A 16,809-nucleotide genomic window follows, 5' to 3' on the forward strand; every position below is an offset into this window, starting at 1 on the left:
TCCTTCTGGGCCCAACCCCACACAATGAACCCTGGACTTTAGGGCAGGGATCCGGAAGGGTGTGACTCTTACCTGGGGCAGAGCCTGTACCACCGTGTCCAGCAGGGCCCGCATTCCTGTGGCCATCTTCAACAGCTTCAACACTGTGGGTGACATTCAGCCCTGGCTGTCAGTCCGGGCTAAAAGTCTGCACACACATGAGTGTGTACACGCAAGTGTGTGAACTCAGAAGAGAGGGGACACAGAGCAGTATGTGATCAAAGTTCCCTCTGATCACCTAAGAATATGGCTACAGGATCTGGAGGGATGGCCCAGTGGTTAAGAGCACTGGCTGCTCTTCCAGAGGTCTTGAGTTCAATTCCCAGCACCCACATGGCAGCTCACAACTGTCTATAACTGTAGTCCCATCGGATCCGGTGCCCTCTCCTGGTGTGCAAATGTACATGCAGACAAAATGCCCACTTACACAAAGTACACAGATAAATATTTAAAGAAAAAAACAGAATATGGCTGCAGCTGCAGAGTGAGGGGGGTGTGAACAAAGCAGAACATAGCACGGGTACAGCAAACTTCAAGACCACAAAACACGCACGGGGAGTGAGGGGAACGAATGAGTCGGCGACTGCTGTGTCAGAGATGCTGGACGCAAGGTTCCACGTCCCTCCTGTCCCTTCAGGATAGAAAGGGCTCTGGTGTCGCCCACAGTGTTCCTGCACACCCCTCTCTCCTTAAATCACGGATGCCGCTGGCAGGAGAGCAAGGAGCGCCCAGCCATCGCTGTGGCGATGGGATTTTGAGAAGGCAGGAGAGCTTTTGAGGCTTCTCCTGGATCCCGCTCTGCCCTGCTCAGCAGAGAGCTCGTTCACGCTCTACCTCCCAGCCCACCCCTACGTGCTCTCCCCTAGGCAACGGGGAGTCCCCTTCCTGACTCTGCCTCCTGCTTACCCCGGGCAATACGCAGAACTCGCATGATGCGGATGATGGTGGGGTTGATGGGCAGGGCCGCGTTGATCTCAATCTCCTCCAGTGTGATGCCCATGACAGACAGCAGCACAATGGCCAGGTCCAGCTGGTTCCATCTGTACAGCAGGGCAGTTGAAGCGTCAGTGGGAACAAGGGGGAAACATAGTGACCGAGATACGCCTGAGCGGAGGGTCGTCTCCCAGCACGTCACACTCCCGTGGGGCCCACTGTAATGTGTGAATACCCTTCCTTCTACCCTTCCTCTATGATGCCAGTGAGTCTGCCCCCTTTTTTCCTTCCTAAACAGGGAGCTGTCCAAGCTGAAGAAACATCACTGGCCTCCTGTAGGGGAGGAGGCAGGGACTCTGACTTCTAAGTCTAAATCCTAAACTATCTAACTATCCTAAACTACTTTCAGGTAGGATTTGGGCCAGTCTGCTGAGCTCTCTGAGCCTCAGTTGCTTCCTCCAAAAAGTTAGCATCAGGCAGACCACACTCTGTCTTCAGGTTACAGAGGACCCACAGGAGATGAGCTGAGACAGCCTGTATCCCGTATTCATCCAATGAGACCAAATCACTTCCTGTCCAGGGATCTAGTCAGCAGCTAGGAATCTGTGGCCATGAATAGCCAGATGTTACTGGCTCTTTCAGGCTGCTTCAAAGGTCAGGACTTCTTCCCATCCCTGCTCTGCCCTAGTATGGCTCAGTCACTCACCGGTCCTTGAAGAAACGCCTCAGGCCAAATGCCACCAGCTTCAGCACAGCCTCCAGCACAAAGACAGTGGTAAACATGTAGTTGCAGTATTTGAGGGCTGTCTCTAGGGACTATAGGGAAAAAAGAAGCATGGTCCGGGACTATGATCTGCACCAGAACCTTTCTACATCCAAAGAGTCTCTGCCTTTTAAGGGGAGAGTTTAGTCCATTTACATTTAATATAATGCTTTGTTTCTTTTTACTTATATTTCTTTTCATTCCTTATGTCTTCATGTGTGATAGTAATCTCACATTGTTATTTCCTTATTTGTGTTGGCCTGACCCAGTCGTTCCTCTTTGGAGACAGTGTGGGGCAGTGGTTAATGATCCCCAAACCAGACTGCATAGATTTGATCCTTATTTAATCTGTAACCTGGGAAAGTGCTTAACCTCTCTGACACTTCAATTAAAATTTTTAGAAAATAACTGCAGCTGCCTATCAGAAAGTTGCTGTGATGATTAAATAAGCTAACATTCAGTGCTGGGCACAGGACAATTGGTCATTGTAAAGTGTAATAATCCAATTTATTCACATCAATTTGGAAATTCTACAATTGCTGCTCACTCTGCCACTGTTCATTTCATAATAGTCTTCTCTGTCCACTGAAGCAAAATGCAAATTCTCCCCTCAGAGGCTTGGCTCCACCTTTCCTGCCAGCTCTGCCGAGAGGAGTCTTAGAGAACACCTTCCTCTTACACTCTTCTCAGGCATGCTGTCTGACATCCATCCCAAGGATGCCTGCATGGACCTGCCCTCCCCCCAGAAAGTATCCCCTAGACCCAGGCCACTCAGTGGGAGTGGAGGCCTCAGTAGACTTTGAACACAAACCTAACTTCCGATTCTGGCTCTGCTACCTCCTCTCTAAGGTTCATCTGGAAACCCCAAAGGTTCTCCCAACACTGACATTACTGTGAAGATTCAAGCATGCACCATACCTCACAGAGTCCATATTAACACACCGCAACCACGCACGCTCTAGGCTGCTCAACAATGCCACCTCCCCCACACTCCCGGAAGGACCTTTTTCTTTCAAGCTTCTGTCTAATTCACCAGAACCTCCTCCTGGAAAGTGCCTGGCATAAGCACATCATGGAGGGGCTTCACAGATGCTGTAGTCAGCTGGACCTCCGACCAGCCCTGTCCCTATGGTGGGATCCTGCCAGGCTGGTTCTCACCGCATGGCCTTAGACTACAGCAGCCCCAAGACTCACCGTAGGCTGGTTGTAGTGCTCCAGGGACATGGTGACCACGTTGAGACAGATGATGAAGGTGATGAAGATGTCCAGGTAGTGGCTAGTGCACATGGAGTGAATGAGCAGCCTCGTGGGACAGTAGGTGGCATAGTAGGGCAGCCTCTGGGCCTCTGCAGGGAGCACAGGAGAGTGCACAGACCGTACAGGGTTGGGCCAAGCAGAGAGGGAAGGGAGGGAGAGACCAGGGGTCTGGAGAGAGCAGCAGAGAAACGTGCTGGCTTACGCCAGGTCCCACAGGAGAGTTAGTGCGCCTCTGCCAACTGGGGCACCATGAGGGGACCACGAGATATTGGGTAGCAGAGACGTTAGGGTACATGTTATTCAAATATCCCCTCCCCCTGCAAAAGGTCTATGATAAGGGCTGTAGGTCTGATAGGCAGAGACAAGGGTCCTAAGGCTGGCTATTTAAGGGTGGATGACTGCCCCCCAAGACTGTACACAACTTGCAGAAGGAAGAACATGACAGGAGCTGTGTTCTGAAAGTTCCCACTCTGTGCTAGACTGCCTCTCTGTCTCTGCCTGCACGGGGAGTGCCCAGGGCTTCACTCAGGTGGGCACTGATGTCATTACTAATGGGCTCAGGTCACCTGGACAAGTAGATGCCGGGGAAAGGGCTGGGCCATGGGCAAATGATGGATTCGCCCTTTTGTTCCCCTCCAATTCCAAAGGCCCATCAGGCCCACCTAGGGCACCGCCCAGGAGGCACACAGTGAGCAGGGACCCCGCCCACCCCAGCATCCACCATCTGCTCACTGCGGCGCTTCTTCTCCAGGCGCCGTAGCCGCTTCTCCTCGCGCCTCCGGGCCTCCTCAGCCTCCTGGTGCTGCCGGCACTTGTGGAAGTTCTCTACCACCACTCCCACAAACATGTTGAGCACGAAGAAGCTGACGATGAGCAGGAAGGAGATGAAGTACAGCAGCATCCACGGGTTGTGGTTGGTCACAGGCTGCAGGGGAGGCAGAGTGAGGGCTGAAGAACCGATCTGCACAGCAAGGCCACACACAGGCACGGGGCAGTTAGGACAGCTAACCTCCAAGGCGTAAGGTGAAAACGACACAGCAAATGGGAAATGTCTAGCCTGGGCCTGGCACGAGTAAGGAGGTCAGCAAAGGGGCCTCTCTTTCCCTGCCCCTGTGGTTGTCTTCTGCACACATTGGTCTGCTGTCTTTTCTTTGACCTACCACTCATCCAGCCTTGCAAGAATTCATCTATCCACCATCTACCCAACTCGCCCATCCACCCACTCACCCACACACCCATCCACCCCCACATTCATCTACCCAACTCACCCACACATTCATCTACCCACTCACCCATCCACCCATCCACCATGTATCCAACCCATTATTCCATCACCCACCCACCTACCCACTCAACCATCCATTCACCCATTATCTATCCAACCTATTTATATCTTCCCATCACCCCACTCAGTCTTCCATCCACCTAATTACACACATCTCTTCATCCATAAACCCAGTCATCTATCCATTCACCCACCCACTCATTCATCTATTTTTTTTGTTTTGTTTATGTTTTTGAAACTGGCTTTCTGTGTAGCCCTGGCTGTCATGAAACTCCCTCTGTAATCCAGACTGGCCTCCAACTCAGAGATCTGCCTGCCTCTGCCTCCTGAGCACTGGGATTGAAGGTGTGCCTGGCCCCTCATCTATCTGTCTAGATAGATGGATGGATGGATGGATGGATGGATGGATGGATGGATGGATAGATGGATAGATGGATAGATAGATGAATATGGGTGGATAGATAGATAGATGGACAGATGGATAGATAGATAGATAGATGGATGGATAGATAGATAGATAGATAGATGAATATGGATGGATAGATAGATGGATGGATGGATGGATGGATAGATAGATGGATGGATGGATGGATGGATAGATAGATAGATGGATGGATGGATAGATAGATGGATGGATAGATAGATGAATATGGATGGATAGATAGATAGATAGATCCGTCTGTCATCTATCTATCCATCTATCCATTCGCCCACTCATGTAGTCATCTGTGCATCTGTCCATCCGACTATTCATCCTCCTCACCACCCGCATCCACACCCATCTATCCACTCACCCATCCTTCCATCTCCTCACCTGCCCGCCCACTTATCCATCTGCCGTCCGTCTACCCAGCCTTCTTCCGTCCACTCTACCTGCCACTCATCCACCAACCCACTTATTCGTCCCTCCATAAACAAAGTGAGCAGGAGGCAGCCAAACTCAGAACAGTGGGTTAAGTCCATTGCTAAGAGGAGGAGAGAGGCAGACAAGGAGTAGAGGAGCACTTACAAGTACGCTCAGCACCCCTGACCCTCCTTACCTCCTCTGTCTCCAGATATAACCTGGTGGGTTCCAGGAGACCAAGAGCCAGAGGTGACTTATAGGTCCCTCCCCACCATCCTCATCAGCTATGGCCCAAGCCATGCCCACCTGCTGGTCAACAGCGACAGCATCCAATCCATTATACATGATGTTCACCCAGCCATCCTTGGAGGCCAAGACAAAGAGGGACATCAGAGCCTGGAAGACAAAGGAAGGGGTAAGGGTGAGTGATGTGGGCACACCAGTCCTCCATGTTCTGCCTCTAGGAGACCAGAAGACGAAGAGGTCTCCTGAGTAGTAGAGCTGTGTCTTCAGCTCATGCGGCCTCTTTGAGCACCTACTGTGTGCCTATTGTGTGCCCTGCGGCTGCTGTTGTGGGGTTAGAAGGAGAACTGGAGTCAAAGTCCTGAGCTTCCATCTAAGTTCTGGAAGTAACCATCTATGGAATGCCCATGCGCTCCCATGCCCTGACCCGTGGCAGGGGCACAGGATCCCGTGAAAAGGCCAGTGAGCCTGTAGAAGGGACACTTCCTGACAAGCTTGAGTGGCTGTGCCATTGTCACCCCAGGAATCCCCAGCACCTGCAATCAGAAGCTCAGGAGTCCTGGGCCTCAACCCAGCCTCTAGTGTTAACTCAGGTGTGAGAGGGTGGATCTGTGAGGGAGTATCAGGAAATCTACTACAGGCCACCAGGGAGGGGGCACCAGGGAGGGGGCACCAGGGAGGGGGCACCAGGGAGGGGGCACCAGGGAGGGGGCACCAGGGAGGGGGCACCAGTCTAGACTCTGCTTCTTCTTGCTCCCTGGGGGAAAGGACAGTCCACTCTCTGCCTTGAGGCCTTTGTGGGGATGGGAAAGGAGGCTCTTTGGAACAGCTCTCATCTGAAGCACTAGCCAAATACCTCAGGTCCCAGGACAGGGGATCAAAGGCAAAGTAGGACCCCAGATGCTGACTGAATTGTTGGGAAGGAGAAGCCACCAGGCCAGGGGGCCAGATGGACCAGTCACTAGCTCAGCTTACCTACCGGGTTGTCATATTTCCATATGACAGAAGAAGAAACAATGGGGTGCATTCCCAGGAGTGGATGACTCTAAAACTCCCATTACTCTCCCTTGGGTGGGACAAGACCAGAACAAGTGTCCATGAAGTGCCTGCCAAGTTTCGCATGTTGACAGACTCTGCACACAGGGTCCCGGCCTCACACTCCCTGTGAGCAGAGCTGCACCCCTGCCCTCCTTACAGGATGCAAAACCGCTGCTCGGAAAGGAAAAGCGCGTGGGTTCCGGTCCGTCCCAGCAATGCAGGGCTCACCTGGCCCAGGTTGTCAAAGTTGTACTTGTGATGAACCCAGCGGTAGTTGGCGGCCACGCAGTCAGATCTGTTGGTGATGTTTCGGGTGTCCACTCCCAGGCAGTGATAGAACTTTCCCTTGAAAAGCTGCATGAAGGGAGGGAAGAGCTGCCCGCTCAGAGTGAGGGGGGAAAGCTTCTCCAGGCATTGACCCACGCAACCTGCCCCTCGCTCAGCCAGCCCGAGTTGGGTCTGCCGCCTTCACTTGGCTCCGCCAAGGCCACCCGAACCCCCAAGTGAGTGAACACGGGTGCGGTGGAGTAGGTGTGAATGGGCCGTGCTGGCTTCTTGTCACCCGGCAAAGTGGGCGCCCCCTCACCTGCACCCCCAGGATGCCAAAGATGATGAAGAAGGCACAACAGATGAGCACGATGTTGCCGATGGGCTTGAGGGAGGAGATGAGTGTCTCCACCACCAGCTTCAAGCCGGGGGCCCGGCTGATGACCCTGCAGGCAGGCAAGGAACGACAGAGAGACAACCTCAACTCAGCCCACAGTCACCAGGCCTCCTGAAAGGTGAGGTTCCAACAGGAAACGAAGAGACGGTTGCCAGGTTACCTAGGACCAGGGGTGAGCAGCAATCCCTGCCTGGATCAATGCATGGAAAGGCACTTGACCCCACACCCGGTCCCCACAGGGCATACACCACACCCAAGAGGTGACACCAAGAGACGGCAGTGAGCCACCCAAGGACACGGAGGAGGTAGCACCGTGGAAGCGGTTTGAGCCCTTGCCCTAGACTCTTTGGCTCCTCCCCAGCAGCACGGTATGTTTGGCCCAATGCTTTGGGAGCCTGCATTGTCAAGCCAAAGTGATGGTCCACTTAGACTTGGGCAATTTCCCTATACAGTGCAGCAACACTTGTACTCCACTCCACCCCCAGACATTGTGGCAGGACCCTTACCTCAAAGGGCGTAAGGTGCGTAGGAGCCGCAGGACCCGGAGGACCCCCAGAATCTTAGCTCCACCCGCGGAGGCCACAGATACCACTATATCGATGATGGACACAAAGACCAGGAAGCCATCCAGTACATTCCAGCTGCTTCGTAGGTACGCCTGCTCACCGAAGTACAGGCCCAGAGAAACCACCTGGGGAAGCAGGGTTAGGGTCAAGCCTCGGGAAGTGGAGGGGTCCAGAAGACTCCCCCCAGGGACAGGACAAAGGGAGATCAGGTCCACCTCCTCTAAGGAGGCGATGGGTGGGGTATGGCTCATGACAGCTCTTCTGAAGGCTGGCGGTAGGCAGGAAGGAACAGGGTCTGGGCCCAGGGAAGTCTCCAAGCTATGGAGATCTCGATCCAAAGCCACCCACACTGGGAAGCGTCCCAGGATGATGCTTCTACCTAAATGCGCCCTTCTAACTGGATTTGACAATTGAAGAAGAGGTTGCCACTGATCCCATCTCATTCCAGAAGCTCCACCCAGGGTCTAGAGCCCAACAGGAAGGGACCTCTGGGGCCTGTGGAATGTTGCTGAGGTGAGGCTCAGCCCAGGGGCTCCAGGTGGGGGTGGGAAGGATCCTGGTGAAGCCCACAACAACCTTCAGTGTCATCTCGCCCACAAAGATGGCTGTGAAGATGTAGTTAGACACCGTGAGGAAGATGCGCTCCTGAAAGAGTGGGAGAATCTGTGAGCCCAAGACTCTTCCACAACTGCCCGTGTGTCTGGTCAGCCTCTGCTTCAGCCAGGAGCAGCCACTGCGGCTACTGCTTCTCGGAGCCAGTGCAATGGCCTTCCACTCCCACAGGCAAGCTCCCTGTCACGCCCCTTTCCCTCCCTCTCTCTCTCTCCCTCTCTCTCTGTCTCTCTCTGTCTCTCTCTCTGTCTGTCTGTCTCTGTCTCTCTCTCCCTCTCTCTCTCTCTCTGTTTCTCTCTCTGTCTCTCTCTCCCCCCTCTCTGTCTCTCTCTCTGTCTCTCTCTCCCTCTCTCTCTGTTTCTCTCTCTGTCTGTCTCTCCCTCTCTCTCTCTGTCTCTCTCTCTGTCTGTCTGTCTCTGTCTCTCTCTGTCTCTCTCTCTCCCCCTCTCTCTGTCTCTCTCTCCCCCCTCTCTGTCTCTGTCTCTGTCTCTCTCTCTCTCCCCTCTCTCTGTCTCTCTCTCCCCCCTCTCTGTCTCTCTCTCCCCCTCTCTCTGTCTCTCTCCCCCCTCTCTGTCTCTCTCTGTCTCTCTGTCTCTCTCTCTCTGTCTCTCTCTCTCTCTCTCTCTCTCTCTCTCTCTCTCTCTCTCTCTCTCTGCATGCTAAGTGTCTGGCTTGGCTGAGCACTCTCCGGACTCCCCCACCTTGGACCACCACCGAGTGTTGTGACCCTCTGCCCAGCCCCAGGGCTGCAGCCACTCACAGTGCTGCCAGCTTCAATCTGGGGCCTCTCCAGAGCAATGGTGATACAGTTGAGGAAGATGAAGGCCAAGACCACATAGTCGAAGAGCTTGTGAGCGATGATCGTCTGACACAGGATCCGGAACCTAAGTGATAGTCAGGGAGCCCCCAGGAGGGTCAGGTGGCCTCCCACTCAAACCAGAAGGAAGACAGAAGGCCAATGCACACACTCAGGGACCAGGATGGATGAGAGGAAGGGAGCCCTCTCCCTCCCCACAGCCGTTCAAAGGGGCCAACTTCATATCTGCCGAAGGTGCCCAACTGGAGCCCCTTCCCCATCCACACACCGACATAATGAGGCCAACCATCTGCCTCCAACACCCAATACAAAGGCCTCTGATAGGAAGGGCGTGTCTGAGCTTTCAGGCTGCCTGTGGATTTGCCCAGGCCCCGCCCAGCACAGGGCTGACTTAAAACAAGAGATGCTCAGGAAAGCCGAGGAGGGCCATCTGGACCCTCCCCTGCCCTGCTCGGTAAAGAACTCTCCTAGACATGTCACCCTCCTCCTCTGGCCCTCACTCCCAGTCAGCCACTACTCACTTGTTCTCGGGGGAGAAGAGGTAGACCGACCAGTCCTCACGGACCTCGCACCAGTCGGGCTTGTAGACATCAATCATCTTGCGGACGCGGAAACACAGGGTCTGACGAGGCAAGGAATTGGGTGCCAGGGCTGGTGTTGCGCAGAACGGCCCACCTCTTCCCAACTCTGCCAACCCACAAACTGGGGGCACGGGATGAACTCTGGACCCTTCCCCCAGCCCCTAACCAAAGGGCTGGTGACTGGGTAGGTCAGGTGTGGGCAATTCTAGCCCCGCCCTCCAGCCCCACCCACCACTCCAGGACCACCCAAAGCCTTGTCCCTTGCCTCTTCCTGCCCCGCAGACTGCTTTCACGGTCCAGCCTCTCAGGGGTCCTGTCCTGTCCCTACTCACATAGTCGATCTCCTCCTCGTCCTCCCCACGGTCATGGCGGTCATCCATCTTGGTGAAGACATCTTTGGCGATGTTCGGCATTCTGCCATTGCAGTCCTCATGCCCAGGAGCCTGTCCCGGGGCCCTCCAAACAGTCCGCGAGTGGGCACCCACCACGGGTACCAGCTCTGCCAGGTCCACTGAGTCCCTGGTATCAAGGGACAGCGTCCGGCGGTGGTGGCGGTGACGGTGCGCAAGATGGGGTCCATGGTGCGGGTGGTGGGCATGCGGGGCATGCAGAGGTGCGGTGCGGGTTGGCGCCTCCTCCCGGGCACCCTCACAGGCCCTGACGCAACTGCCACCACGCTCCCCCGAGAGCAGAGACTCGTGCTCAGCTGAGGGTGGCTTGTGCTTCAGGCTGTTCCAGCTGGAGCGGCGACTGGCCCAGGTTCCGCTGCGGCCCCAGGGCCCATAGTAGGAGCTCCGGGAACTGGACTGCGGAGAGGCCCGGGCTTGGATTAGCAGCCACCCACACCATAATCTTGCACAGGCTTCCTGCAAGCCATGCTGGAGTGAGCCCACCCACTCAAATGTTATGACTCGGGTTAAACTCCCTACTTCTTTGAGAAAAGTGTATAGTAAAAAGGACCTGCTGTACCGCTCAGGGAAAGGTGATAATTTGCTCGCTTTTACACTCAGAGGTGGCAGAGGCCAGATTAAACCTCTAGTTGGCCTCACCCCAGAAGTCGACACACTGCTGCCAAGATGAAACCCCAGTTCTTTCCCCCAGACCACAGTCTTTCATTCCAGCTACCAAGAGCACCCAGAATTGCCATAACCACAGATCCTGCCTGGTCTAGACTAGGTAGTGTGGCACGGTCCCTCAGTACCCTCCACCTCCAACAGGGAGCATCGATCATAGCACCCACAGGACTCACCAAGGAACGCTGGTCATAGCTTATCCTGCCCAGTGACATGACACTGCTTTTGCGGGAGTCTAGGGCCACCAGTACCGGGTCTGGCTGCAGTGAGAGGCGGGGGGCGGTGCCCATGGCACCAGTGGGACCTGGATGCCCACCCAGGGGGAGGCCAGGGTCCAGGTGTCCATTGGGTGTCATGGGTATTGGGCAGAGCTTGAGATCTGGAGGTATGAGATGAAGACGAAAGACAGACAGACAGACAGACAGACCAGCAGAGGAAGCCATGAGACAATCAGAAGTATATATGTGTAGATGGAGAGAGCGTTTCTAGGGAGGCATCCTCTACCTGGAAATCCTGGAGGCTGCTGCCTGCTTCCCATGCCTTCCTCCATCCTCCCTACAAGGTTTTTATTTACCTCCTCATGAACCTTTCCTTCTCTTCTGGGGCCAGCCCACACCTCCACCCGGCAGGAGGACCTCACTCCCATGCTTACAGGCAGGGACTGTCCCTCTTGGATGACTACGGACACTGTGCTCGGTTGGAAGAGGCTATCTAGTGGTATCAGACATGACCAGACACAGGCCACATCTTAAGACACTGGGACTTTAACTCAGGGCCCCCTGTGGGAAGGGAAGCAGATGTGCTCTCCAGGGGAACCCAGGAGGCCCATGAAAGTCCTTCCCTGAGACCATGCAGTCCCTGAGCCTAGGCTTCATGGGGAAGCCATCGTGCCTTATGTCCACCTGGGAATCTACAGAAGGCTTCAGACCCTGAGTGGAAAGTGGGCATGGGCTTACCCCCACTATTGTCCAGGCCCTCTGGGAGCTTGTCAAACTCCTCCATGTTAGATGAACTCTGGTCCTCATCAGAGTAGGAGCGATTAGCATCACCCTGGAAGATCAGCTCACATTGGAACAGGTCGGCTCTGCCTTTTCCTACCCCGCCCTTGGGGTTTTTCAAGGGGTGCTTCCACCCCCTTTTACAGATGGGGAAACTGGTTCAGAACAGGGACCTGAAAGGTTAACGGGGACTTCGACCACAAAACCCAGCCTTCTTGTCTTCCCTGACTCCCTATCCCCTGCCCAGTGGCCTGCCCAGGGTTATAGTTACCTCGGCCTGGAAACCCTCTACCAGGATGGCCACCAGGAGATTGAAGAGTACGTAGTTGCCAAAGGTCATGAGGGCGACAAAGTACAGGGAGGCCCATGGGGTGGTGGAGGCCATACCATTGTAGAGAACAACATTCCAGTCCTCCTGAGTGAGGATCTGTTGAGAAGGACACAGTTCAGCCCTGGGATCCACCCAAGCCTCAGCCCCTCCCAAACCTGCTATCCAGACGCCTCCCCCCACGCACCCCTGAAATCCATGAGCTTTCGGTTGTCACTCACCTGGAACACTGTGACAATGGCCCACAGTAAGGAGTCAAAGTTCTTCCTGTCAGGGACTGTATCTCCAGTGTCCGTACGGAGGCTGAATTTGCAGCCGAAGATATGCATCCCAAGGATGCTGTGGGGGGGACAGAGTGGCTCGTGAGACGGAACACTGAGTCCTCTACAACTCCCAAGGCCACCCAGAAACAGAACGGAGGGAGATCTCAAGCCCATGTTAACAGAGGGGGATGCTGAGGCTCCGAGGAAGGATTTGCCTGGAGCCATCAGGGCTGAGTGATGATGCTGGGACTCACGGCTAGATCCTGGCAGCTTTGCCCCTAGGATCTCCCACCAGCCACCACATCCCAGGCCCGCATCCTAGACTCATGCCCACAGTCCCCACCGGGTCCCCAGTGTTGAGCCCCGGATGGGCATGGCTCACCTGAAGATGAAGATGAAGAGCATGAGCAGCATGCAGAAGGTGGCCACGTTGTCCATGGTCTTCATGAGCACCACGAGCTGGCGCCGCAGCGCCGGCATGAAGCGCACCAGCTTCAGCACCCGCAGCAGCCGGAAGGTGCGCAGCACCGACAGGCCTCCGTCCGCCTGCCCCACTATTTCCCATATGCTGCAGCCAGTGTTGGGGGGAGCAGAAGGGGTCAGTGGGAGGCCAAGAGGACGGGAAGATGGAAGAGGCAGACAGGGCAAGGAGGACAGAGAAAACAGCTTACGTCATCTATCCACCTAACAAATGGTGTTGGGTGCTATTCCACAGCACCCCCTAAATCAGGGTTTCTTAGCCAGGAGCCCCTGGATCCTACATTAAGAGGCCTGTGGCTCTAGAGCTGGTGAGATGGTTCAGCGGGTCAAGAAGCTTGCAACCAAGCCTGATGACCTGAGTCCAATCCTCAGGACCCACGTAGCAGACAAGAAGTGACTCCTGCCAAGTTGTCCTGTGACCTACAACACACGTGCACACTCACACACGTAAAGAGGGACAACGAGGAGGCAACAGTCTTTGTCTACAGCCTCTCAAGTCTCCGAATGCCACTGCCCTCTTTTTGAGGTTGCATGCTTCTTTTGATTCTGAATGTAAACAACAAACCAGAGAGCCGGCCATAGCTGTGAGCGACCAAAACAGCCGGATTCTTCAGGTTGCATAGTGATTGGTGTACCTATTTCTGTGTTTCCAAGCCCTGTTTGGAAATCTGGTGGCCCCAGACTCGCTGCTACCTCTATTGAGCGCATTAATGCGGAAGCATTTATTAGTAAATTACCAGTTTATTCAGTATTTGGATAGCCGCCTGTCAGTAGTGATTTTCTTTGTCATTCAGAGACTCCCTGTGCTGTTAGGGGTTGGGGCTCTCACTCCTGCTCCTCGGCTTCAGGGTGGCAGGGTGGTTACCTGATGATGACAATGATGCTGTCAAAGATGTTGTAGGGGTTTCGCAGGTAATCGAAGAGCCCGAAGGCCGCCAGCTTCAGGATCATCTCCAGGGCAAACATGCTGGTGAAGACAACATTACAGATCTCCAGAATGTTGGTCAGCTCCTCCGGCTGTGGGATGTGGGGGCAGAGAATGTGTGACCCTCCTGGGTCCCTGTCATTGCACTGTAGTCTGTAGGGCTTCTTAGCTGTGCTACCGTTGGATGCTAGGGAGTGGTCTCTACTAAGGAGTGGGTGCTGTGCACCGGAAGACATCACACTACCCATGTTACAGACGGGCCAGCCTCTCGCACACTGCCAGGAAGTGGAAATCACAAGCGGGGTTCGTACTGCATGCCTCTTGGACTCTCAGCCTCTGGCTAAGGGCCAGGTAAGGAGGCTCTCCTCTCCACAGTGAGGGGCCAATGGCTACTGCCTGAATCTAGAAAACGAATGGCCAACTTATTCCTCCCTCACTGAGCCTCAAAGCCTGACAGGCCACCACTGACCTTTCCATTTAGTAAGTAAGGAAACTGGCTGCGTGGCAGGGGCTGATTTGCGCAGAAGCCCCCAGCAGTATTAGCGGACTCCAGTGCAGCACAATCCTGCCTGAACCAAGCATTCACTCGCTCATTCATTTGCTCCCTCCTGGGTGTATCATACAGGTCTTCCAAGAGCCCGCACTGTGCGGGGCCAATGTTCCTCAAGAGGCCACGGGGACGCCCACTCTCAGTGGCAGAGCCCTGCGAATCACCTCAGAAACAAAGCAAGCCAGTACCCACCAACACTGGTAAGGCTAAGCATGGCTTGGGGGACAGTGTTGGGGAGCCCGGCGGCCTCCTGTAGGAGGTAAAGGAAGGGAGCTGGTGACACAGGGGAGCAGAGCAGGGTAACCAAGCCAAACTCCCAGCCAGGGCAAGGGCTGGGTGGCAAGCAGGTGCCACAACAGGAAGCCACCTCCCACCTGCCAGCACCCTAACTCCGAGCTCAGCCCTCCCACCGCGAGCAGCAGGGAACCCCAAGGGCCCAACTTTGATTCCATATGGCTTACAAGAAGAAAGAAAAAATTATGCAGCCACCAGCTTCCCATCCCTAGTGCCCAGGAAATTCAATAAAACTGCCAGTTCCTCTCAAGCCCAGATAAAAGGAGAGGGACCCATTTCCATCCGTAATTACATTTGACTCACAAAACTCGAGGGGAGCAGGACCCTGGGAAGGCGTAGGTGGGACAGACTCTGAAGCCGCTCACTCAGCCCACCCAAACCAGATCTTCAGAGAGGAGGAGGGTGGCAGCTGACGGGTCCGTGGTGGCCATCCGCTGGCTCTTAGCCGCATACAATGTGTACATGTTCCCTCCAACCGTGCTGCAGCCACCGTGCTTCAGAAAGGTCACCCACTCGTCTCCCTCCTCCCCCGCAACAGCTGCTTCTCCAGGCAGCGCACACCTGTTAATCTTTCTCTAATGGACCATCCATCACTCCCAAGAGCATCTTTCCGGGAGAGAGGCAGACGGATGAATATAGACACCACGCGTGGGAGGCCAAGCGAGGGATGGAAGGGGCAAGGCAGGGATGCAGAGAGGTGGAAACCGGGTGGATGGACAGACAGATAGGGATACGGCGAGCAAAAGGCAGAGGCGGAAGCCCTGATACAGACATAAAAGAAGGCGGTCTGAGGACGCGGCTCAGTCCTCAGAGGGCTGCTCTGACATTCACAAGGTCCTAAGTGCAATCACCACGCCCGTTACCTTGGTATGGCAGCACACACCTGGAATCCTAGCATGCCAGGGGTTGGCGGCAGGAGGATCAGAAGTTCAAGGTCATTGCTGACTATGTATTGGGGTCAAAGCCAGCCTAGGCTACGTGAGATCCTATTCTAGGGGGAGAAAAGGGAGGGGATCGATTGGGACACAGTGACAAGGTGGAAGTCAGAGACATGCCAGGAAAGGAGAGACAGACAGACAGACAGACAGTGAGAAGTCTAACAGGGATGCCCACCGTGCACCCTTTGAAAGAGCAGGTGGTCCATGTCAGAAAATGGCAGGTTGCATCTAGAAGGTGTGGGGGCTCACCCTGGCCAGTGCTGGGCCTAGGGGCCTCAGGCTGTCCAGTCTCTGGCCACCTCTACAGGGGTAGAGGAAAGGACATGCAGAGGTCCGGAACCCCTCAAGCCCAGCCTAGCGCCATGCTGACAATGGCAGCAGGTGTGGGCGGGGCAGGCGTGCAAAGCCCTTTCCAGGCAATTATCATCTAGGCTTCCATCTTGCCCGCACTGTCCCCATTTAATAGGTAGGAAACGTGGCTGGGACAGAAGTCACTGCTCAGGGTCAAAGCCAAGCTGGAGTCCACTCTGGAGTCATGTCTCTGCCCTCTGCTGTGTGAACCAGGTGCCACCACAAGGACATATCTTAGGAGAAGTTTGTTCAGCAGGCATATTATTCTCCTGCTTACAGGCCTTCCCTGGCTCCCCGAGGCACTGAGGACAGAAGAATCCTTGAGCCTACAGTGGATAAGCAACCCTGCTTGCCCCATGACCTGTCCACTACACCCTGCACATACACCTTCTTGGAAGCTCTGGGTCCTAACCCCTCCTTTGTACCTGTCTTTCTAACTGATGACTCACTGTCATCCTACAAGATCCATCCTCAGTGCCACCTCTTCCAGGAAGCCCTCCTTAGTTGTGACCCATGTTGGTACCTCTCTCTCTCTCTCTCTCTCTCTCTCTCTCTCTCTCTCTCTCTGTCTCTCTGTCTCTCTGTCTCTGTCTCTGTCTCTCTCTGTCTCTGTCTCTCTCTGTCTCTGTCTGTCTCTCTCTCTCTCTCTCTCTCTCTCTCTCTCTCTCTCTCTCTCTCGGCCCTCACAAAGTTAAAATGTCAGACACTAAACCATCCCATAATCCTCTTCCCAGAGTCACCCTAAGCCTGGATTATTTGACAGGAGCTACCCAATGAGCGTTGAGTCACCTACGACTGGGGGAGGCCTTGAACACATTCCCCTGGGAGCAGGAACCCAAATGGTTCTTCATCCTGGAGTGGGGCCGCCCTAAGTGTGGGAGGACCCCTTCCTAGTGCCCATTCCATGCAAGCCTTTACTCGCCCGGCCTTCACCGGGCCAAGGTGAAGCTTCAGGGTTGCCCTGCCT

General features: G+C 54.8%; 1 protein-coding gene across 3 annotated transcripts in view; it reads right to left on the minus strand.

Annotated features, from left to right (window-relative positions):
• The window catches only part of Cacna1i (calcium voltage-gated channel subunit alpha1 I), a 110,873-nt gene that overhangs the window by 18,910 nt on the left and 75,154 nt on the right, over positions 1–16,809 (minus strand). For all 3 annotated transcript variants that reach the window (XM_040754106.1, XM_005067001.4, XM_040754107.1), the window contains exons 11-29: positions 13,650–13,801; positions 12,687–12,872; positions 12,263–12,380; positions 11,985–12,140; positions 11,672–11,765; positions 10,892–11,094; positions 9,975–10,448; positions 9,583–9,683; positions 9,005–9,128; positions 8,209–8,277; positions 7,573–7,757; positions 6,989–7,115; positions 6,631–6,756; positions 5,428–5,517; positions 3,725–3,917; positions 2,930–3,081; positions 1,679–1,788; positions 946–1,079; positions 73–143 (exon numbers count right to left, since the gene is read on the minus strand). In XM_040754106.1, coding sequence (XP_040610040.1) covers positions 73–143; positions 946–1,079; positions 1,679–1,788; positions 2,930–3,081; positions 3,725–3,917; positions 5,428–5,517; positions 6,631–6,756; positions 6,989–7,115; positions 7,573–7,757; positions 8,209–8,277; positions 9,005–9,128; positions 9,583–9,683; positions 9,975–10,448; positions 10,892–11,094; positions 11,672–11,765; positions 11,985–12,140; positions 12,263–12,380; positions 12,687–12,872; positions 13,650–13,801 — 2,865 coding nt within the window. The remainder of the gene's footprint in view (positions 1–72; positions 144–945; positions 1,080–1,678; positions 1,789–2,929; positions 3,082–3,724; positions 3,918–5,427; positions 5,518–6,630; positions 6,757–6,988; positions 7,116–7,572; positions 7,758–8,208; positions 8,278–9,004; positions 9,129–9,582; positions 9,684–9,974; positions 10,449–10,891; positions 11,095–11,671; positions 11,766–11,984; positions 12,141–12,262; positions 12,381–12,686; positions 12,873–13,649; positions 13,802–16,809) is intronic.

Source organism: Mesocricetus auratus, unplaced genomic scaffold, assembly GCF_017639785.1.
Source record: "Mesocricetus auratus isolate SY011 unplaced genomic scaffold, BCM_Maur_2.0 Super-Scaffold_100010, whole genome shotgun sequence".
NCBI lineage: Eukaryota > Metazoa > Chordata > Mammalia > Rodentia > Cricetidae > Mesocricetus > Mesocricetus auratus.